General features: G+C 39.2%; 1 protein-coding gene across 1 annotated transcript in view; it reads right to left on the minus strand.

Moving 5' to 3' along the window:
* The window catches only part of LOC126100858 (integrator complex subunit 10), a 132,027-nt gene extending 131,711 nt beyond the window's left edge, over window positions 1–316 (minus strand). The window contains exon 1 of the mRNA XM_049911526.1: window positions 103–316. Coding sequence (XP_049767483.1) covers window positions 103–252 — 150 coding nt within the window. The 5' untranslated portion in view covers window positions 253–316. The remainder of the gene's footprint in view (window positions 1–102) is intronic.
* Window positions 317–8,335: the final 8,019 nt, after the last annotated feature.

The raw sequence follows: 8,335 nt of genomic DNA on the forward strand, positions 1-8,335 counted from the left end.
ATCTACATGTATAAGTGCAACTGTTTCTCCTACAACGTTTGAATGTGAAGAAATGTTAAGCGCAAATGAATTAAACTACACACTATTAAATTTAACAATTACCTGAACACCAAAATTGTCTGGGAATAATGTTTTTGCCGTTATCATCCATGACTTCGCTTCATATCGATTAAAACTCAACGATTCTTTGGCTCTCTCAACCAGATATTCTTCATCCGAAAGCGTCTCTGGCACTAATACCATTGTCGGCATGTTTGTTTTTATACGAATAAACACACGCACTGACGCACGTGTGTTTTCTATTTACAAACTTACTCACATAATGTCTATGACAAAACTTTCAGAGATAACTGATGCCACATCTGAAATTGAAGATCGATGCCGCACTGTGATCGATGCATACTTGACAAGACTGTGGTATGGAACCACAGTCTAGACTGTGATAGAACTTAAAAACAGTCAGCAATATTTACACACCGCTCACAAATATTTATTCTCCATCTTTAATTCTTCAAGTATGAATTATTGATCTTAATACAATAATACTGCACACTTATATTGAAAACACTGTTAAAGAAATTGAAAGGCTCCATATCACTCATTGCTAATACACATAATTCATTCCAAGGTTTCCTTTCTGAATTACGAAACTTTCTTCCAAACATAGAAGCTTCTATTACAATTTCTCGCAACACAGGTACATTTTCTGAGTTGTGAAAAATATAATATGGTAATAAACGATAACGTGAAAGAATATAACTGATTTTTTCATTTCTAAAATGTAAAATAATATCCTCTTTCGACATATCCAGAATATATAAGTCAATTGAATGGAGAGCATTGTCCAGGTGTCCTATTATTACAAATCTGCTCAATTTGTACAAAGTAGAAACCATTTCGTAGTGTACTTACGAAAAATTCACGAAGTTCAGTTTCGGCGAGGTCAGAGGCAGACGCAGTGTTCAGTAAGTTGTCAGAAGACCCTAACATACCCCTTTATATAGTGCATGGCGCAAATGGCTTTGACCGATTACGCGCGATTTCTTTCTATCGCCAACCTTTTGCTGGCGTGGGTGCTTGCCCAGATAGCCGGCTTGAAAAGCCAACTATCTCAGCACCACAGCCACAGGCGCTATCACGCACATGTGCGCCGCACGTGCGTCATGATTCATGTTGACCATACACTCGATCTCCCCCCCCCCCCCTGGGTCCCCTGGTGCCAAGTGTATGGTCAACGAATCGACGCACATGTGCGGCCGCACGTGCATCATGATTCATGTTGACCATACACTCGATCTCCCCTCCCCCCCCCTGGGTCTCATGGTCCCAAGGTCGCCATGGCGCCTGTGGCAGTGGTGCTGAGATAGTTGGCTTTTCAAGCCGGCTATCTGGGCAAGCACCCACACCAGCAAAAGGTTGGCGACAGAAAGAAATCGCTCGTAATCGGACACAGCCATTTGCGCCATGCAGTGACAGATGTTGCTGTCAGCAGGCTGTCAACGGATTGCAATGGAGCGAAATGTGATGGCAATGTCAAAGTTACACAGAAATGAAATTTTGCTGTTGATGTTGATCAGTGGACGTTGGTGTCACCAACTAACATTTACTTATTTATTTATTCATTTATTCGTGTTCTGTAGATCCGGTATACAAAAGACTTGCATGGATCTGGATCGAGTCACAATATAAATTAACACAGTAGCCTACTTGTACATGCTAACAAATGTAAATTGCAATTGGTGTATAAGAAACAATATATGTTAACAGTTACAGGCTTAAGCATTTTCTATGGTAAAACAGAGGTAGAAAACTATAAAATAATAAATAATAATTTTCTACATTAAAAACTATACATTAGCAGGAATTTGATAGTGCCAATTGCCTGAACACGAATTCCCATACTGGTGTAAGATGTATTAAGTTACAAAGTGGCAATAGCAAATATTACGTAAAGTATTACATCTAAGTTACAATGTTGCATTAAAAAATTGATTAAGAGAGTAAAACGCTTTTCCCAGAAAATATTCCTTCAATTTACTCTTAAATTTTGGCATTTCACTGGTAAGATTTTTTATGTCAGACAGGAGTGCATTAAACACCTTTATGCTTGAGTAGTATACTCCCTTTTGTATCAGACTCAAGTTTTTTCTGTCAACATGAAAGTCATGTTTTGATCTTGTGTCCTAGTCATGATTAGAAGAATTGCTTTTGTACATGTGTAGGTTCTTAGCTGAAAAACACATAAGGGGCAAGATATATTGTGAGGTCATTGTTGTATTTGTGTGTTTTAAAAAGATTTCTGTGTGAATGATTCCTGTTAACTCCACTTATAATTCGAATTGCTCTTTTCTGAGTTACAAATACTTTATTTGGCATTGGGTGGTTACCCCAGAATATTAAGCCATAGGATAACAATGAATGGAAATAGCCAAAATAAGCAGCCTTAACAGCATCACTATTAGCAGTTGTTGCTATAATATGTAGAACATAAGTTGCTGAACTATGTCTTTTTCTCAAGTCCAAAATATGGCAAGACCAATTTAATTTTTTGTCATTGTGGAGGCTTAACAATTTTGTTGAAAAAACTTGATGTATATCTTGATCATTACAGCTTAGACTTATGTCATCTTGACCCATGGAAATGTATAAACTGTTTTTTTTCTATAGGTTTAATGTTAGGCTGTTGGATCTGAACCACTTATGGAGGTCATGAAACACCAAGTTGGCAGATGATGCGATATCATTTCCAGGTGTTTTTTCAATTAGAAGGGATGTATCGTCTGCGAAAAGACTAAATTTGATGGTAGCCTTAAAACAGTGAGGAAGGTCATTAATAAAAATAAGAAAGAGCAAAGGGCCAAGCACCGAACCTTGCGGCGCATCTACACTAACTGTTCCCCAGCCAGATGAAGCTATTGAGCCACCTTCATTATTCAGCAATACCCTCTGCTTTCTGTCAGTCAGGTATGATCTGAGCCACATTCCCACTGTGTCAGTTAAATCATAATAGAATGCTTTTGAAAGGAGAATTTCATGGCTCACATGGTCAAAGGCTTTGGTTAAGTCGCAAAAAATACCAACTGAAGCCAATTTAGTGTTCAGTGCTTCTACAACATTATTAGTAAAGGAGAATATGGCATCATCAGTTGACAGGCCTGATTGGAAACCAAATTGGCATTGACTAAGAGCCTTGTGGAAATCCAGGTGTTCTACAATTCTCATATGCATCAGTTTCTCTAGAACTTTGGAGAAGCATGTTAAAAGGGATATAGGGGGGTAGTTAGAAGCATCAGTTTTCCCCCTTCTTGAACAATGGTTTCACATCAGCATACTTCATTCTATCAGGGACAATACCTTGTTGAAGGGATTCATTAAATATATAGCAAAGTATTACACAAATGGCATTATGACAATGTTTAAGTACCTTAGTGGAGATATTATCAAAGCCAGATGGCATTTTGGTTTGCATTTTAGTGATGATCCATTTCACTTCAATGACTGTAACTGGGGTTATGAGCATTTGATTAATTTTGCACAGACCAGATCTTTTCAGAAGGTCCATAGCCTCGTTCACAGAACCCCTAGAACCAGTTTTCTCAGAAACTGTTAGAAAGCGCTCATTTAAGACTGTTGCAACTGCATTCGTTTCTTTAATTAAATTTACACACTGTCTTATTGCTACGCTGGATACACTCTCCTCTTTTTATCCCAGCTCCCTTTTGATGACATCCCAGATGGTTTTTATTTTGTCGATTTCACTTTTAATATGTAAGGTTTTGGAGCACTTTATAATTCTTTTTAAGATTTTACAATATAATCTGTAGTGTTCTTTTATTGCAGGATATTCAGAACATCTCTGTGACATATATAACCATTTTTTTGTATTACATGAAATTTTTATCCCTTTTGTAATCCAGGGTTTGATTTTGCAATTCTGGGGGTTAATTTTAATAGTTTTCTTGTGAAATACTGCTTCAAAGAGGGATATGAATTCATCTGTGAATAAGTTGAATTTAATATTGACATTTGTTTCTTTGGATATTGGGCTCCAGTCAGTCTGTTGCAAGAGCTGATTGAAATTTTCTAAAGTGTCCACATTGATTGTTCTGAAGGACCTAAAAACTGGTTTATATTTTTTAATGCCAGAACATAAGTCATTAAGAAAAAGCAACTGCCCATCATGGTCTGACAGACCATTAAGAATTTGACATACAGTACTAAGACCACTACTAAACTTATCAATAAAGATGTTGTCAATAAGGCTTACACTGGTATCTGTCACTCGGGTAGGAAATCGAACTATTGGAGTTAAATTAAAGGTTTCCAATAAATGTTTCAATTCTCTTCTACTGGTGTTTATATATATATGGTAGCCTTAAGGGAAGTTTACATTAAAGTCACCCATAATGACTAACTGCTTAGCCTTTGAATACGTTTTTACCAAAACTGATTCAAGCAATTTTAAGAAAATACAGATTTTCCATGCAGGAGCCCTTTAAATTGTTACAGGAGCAGACTTATTATCAGCAAAAATTTCAGATCCACATGCTTCAAAATTAAATTCTTCGCAATACATACTTAAGTCAAGTGATTTGTGAGGTATACCCTCTTTGACATAAATTACAGATCCACCTTTCTCTCTGTTTAATCTACAGTAACTATCAGCTGAAACATAACCTTCCAGGTGGGTCATCAGCATGGCAGACCTTACATGGTGTTCTGTAAAGCACAATATGTGAGGTTGGTTTTCATTTAACATGAGACTCAAAAGCTCCAATTTTCGTCTAAGGCTTCTTTTGGTGCAATATACAGAATTTATCTTTCAATACAGATGTAAAGTTGCAGTTTATGGGTGTTGAATTAGAATCTCTCAATACATCAGGATTGATACTTGATTTACTGACTGGTTCCCTGTTAAGGGGCCTGTGCACACATTACTTACGATTTGACTTGTGCTTTCCTCTATTTCTTGATGCGGCACTGATCCCATAAAAAATAGTCTTCGTGAACAGCAGGTCTTCTACTTCTATGGCTTTTTCTAGGACAGGGGTGGGCAGGAATCCTGCACGTGTGCGGTGCACTTGCACGTGTGCAGTAAACAGGTGTTCCCCTGCAATGCGTTGTTTTTCCTGGCCTGCTTTATTGAATGAAGGAATAAGGTTAGTACGAGTGCTTGAAAGAAATCATGGTTTGAAAGAGTACCTATTACCTACGATACGTTGTATTTAATTATCACAAGTGGAGTTTACAAAACGTTTAATGTCTGGAATAAAATTTCTACATAAAGTCAAACGCAAACAGTTACGTAAATTTTCATTACTGATGTTTGCTCTTAACTGAGACTTATCAATTTTCATAACAGAAAAAAATCTGTCACAAACGTATGTCGAGCCAAGCATATTATATTCGCGGCTTCATGATGGAGACGAGGAAACTCTTGCTGTGGAAAGTCGTGATAAAAATCTATTACACGTCTTGCCAAAAGGAACTTGTCTCTCATACGAGAACTACGCTGTAGAATCTACAGTGTAGATCTATTAATTCCATTTGCAACTACAGAAACAGCAAATTGTCTCGAGAACTATTCAAAACCTTGGGATAAGTATCATATATCCCCAAATCACTTGTGAAATTCCTCTTTTATTGCACTAAGTAGGGGAGCTTATTGAAATTTATTATAATGGCGTTCAATATTAAACTTCCACTGACCAGCGAGAATACTGTCACATATTATACATTTCGAATTTTCACGTTTTTGCACAAAGAAAAAATGATTCTCCCGTTCCTTTTTAAAAGATAGTAAATCTCCACTTCTGCGTTTCCTTGATTCATTCTGCATTTTCCGGTTCTTGAAATACAACGCTCACTACGTAGTGGTCGCTTCGCTTCAACGTCCGCAGCTTAGCCTGGAACTACACTGCCGCAACCTGCCGGCTGTCGCCACTGCCCCATTCGACGATTGCACACGAGCAGCACGCGTGCAGCGCTGTGTGCTCATGAGCCGCGTGCAACGTTTGCCCGCCCCTGTTCTAGGATAAGTGGAAGCAGATATTTCAGTGGACGGTAGAAGGTTTGAAAAAAGTGTCTCTCATTGTTCATCTCTTCTTTTTCTGCTCCTTCAGGTGATGCTGGAGATGGGACCTTGGAGACCATGGTTGTGGCCTGCTGAGATGTTGATGGTGGGGCACAGGAGTCTTCTACTGGTACAGCTATTGCTATAGTTTCTTCTTCTACCGAAGTTGTGGAGGCTGATGCTTCTGTCATTGGTGATGCTGCCATAACAACTGACTGTGGTACATCTACATCTACATCTACATTTATACTCCGCAAGCCACCCAACGGTGTGTGGCGGAGGGCACTTTACGTGCCACTGTCATTATCTCCCTTTCCTGTTCCAGTCGCGTATGGTTCGCGGGAAGAACGACTGTCTGAAAGCCTCTGTGCGCGCTCTAATCTCTCTAATTTTACATTCGTGATCTCCTCGGGAGGTATAAGTAGGGGGAAGCAATATATTCGATACCTCATCCAGAAACGCATCCTCTCGAAACCTGGCGAGCAAGCTACACCGCGATGCAGAGCGCCTCTCTTGCAGAGGCTGCCACTTGAGTTTGTTAAACATCTCCGTAACGCTATCACGGTTACCAAATAACCCTGTGACGAAACGCGCCGCTCTTCTTTGGATCTTCTCTATCTCCTCCGTCAACCCGACCTGGTACGGATCCCACACTGATGAGCAATACTCAAGTATAGGTCGAACGAGTGTTTTGTAAGCCACCTCCTTTGTTGATGGACTACATTTTCTAAGGACTCTCCCAATGAATCTCAACCTAGTACCCGCCTTACCAACAATTAATTTTATATGATCATTCCACTTCAAATCGTTCCGCACGCATACTCCCAGATATTTTACAGAAGTAACTGCTACCAGTGTTTGTTCCGCTATCATATAATCATACAATAAAGGATCCTTCTTTCTATGTATTCGCAATACATTACATTTGTCTATATTAAGGGTCAGTTGCCACTCCCTGCACCAAGTGCCTATCCGCTGCAGATCTTCCTGCATTTCGCTACAATTTTCTAATGCTGCAACTTCTCTGTATACTACAGCATCATCCGCCAAAAGCCGCATGGAACTTCCGACACTATCTACTAGGTCATTTATATATATTGTGAAAAGCAATGGTCCCATAACACTCCCCTGTGGCACGCCAGAGGTTACTTTAACGTCTGTAGACGTCTCTCCGTTGATAACAACATGCTGTGTTCTGTTTGCTAAAAACTCTTCAATCCAGCCACACAACTGGTCTGATATTCCGTAGGCTCTTACTTTGTTTATCAGGCGACAGTGCGGAACTGTATCGAACGCCTTCCGGAAGTCAAGAAAAATAGCATCTACCTGGGAGCCCGTATCTAATATTTTCTGGGTCTCATGAACAAATAAAGCGAGTTGGGTTTCACACGATCGCTGTTTCCGGAATCCATGTTGATTCCTACATAGTAGATTCTGAGTTTCCAAAAACGACATGATACTCGAGCAAAAAACATGTTCTAAAATTCTACAACAGATCGACGTCAGAGATATAGGTCTATAGTTTTGCGCATCTGCTCGACGACCCTTCTTGAAGACTGGGACTACCTGTGCTCTTTTCCAATCATTTGGAACCTTCTGTTCCTCTAGAGACTTGCGGTACACGGCTGTTAGAAGGGGAGCAAGTTCTTTTGCGTTCTTTTGGTAATAGTAGTTGTGATTGTTTTTGGGGTGACAATAGAGCTTCTTCTGTAATTGCTGTTGTTTCCAGAGAAGGAGTTGGTGACATCTGTGTTTTATCAGTAGATAGTGTCGGTTTTGCTGCTACAGTTGGTAAGGTTTGATGAGCTATTGTATGTGGCTGGCAAGCTAAACGTGGTTCTCCTGCTATCAGCACATTATTAATATTATTTCTGTGAGCTGCAACCAACAATTCCATAATTTTATAACTGAGAAGTTTCTTGCCCTTACCGTTAAGGTGCAGTCCATGTCTGGTAAAGCATTTTCTCTCCAGGTAGTTCAGAGGCAAGAACTGTATGTTTTGATGCATTGTACAGAGCTTCTCAAACTGCGTGTTGGCTTCATTAATTTCTTTATTAACATACGAGTCATTTATAAGGTCGTGTTTGTGAGGTATTCCAATGATGATGAGCTTGCTTTTTGTATTAGATTCCAACATTAACTTTAAGTTTAGTACAGCTCAAGATAATTCATTCTTGTAGACATCATTGGCAACCCCCATTTTTACTGTAAACTCATTTGCATTTCGTGAAGTTCCACCTTTTACATTATTTGTGATTTCGC

Source organism: Schistocerca cancellata, chromosome 9, assembly GCF_023864275.1.
Source record: "Schistocerca cancellata isolate TAMUIC-IGC-003103 chromosome 9, iqSchCanc2.1, whole genome shotgun sequence".
In the NCBI taxonomy this organism is placed as follows: domain Eukaryota; kingdom Metazoa; phylum Arthropoda; class Insecta; order Orthoptera; family Acrididae; genus Schistocerca; species Schistocerca cancellata.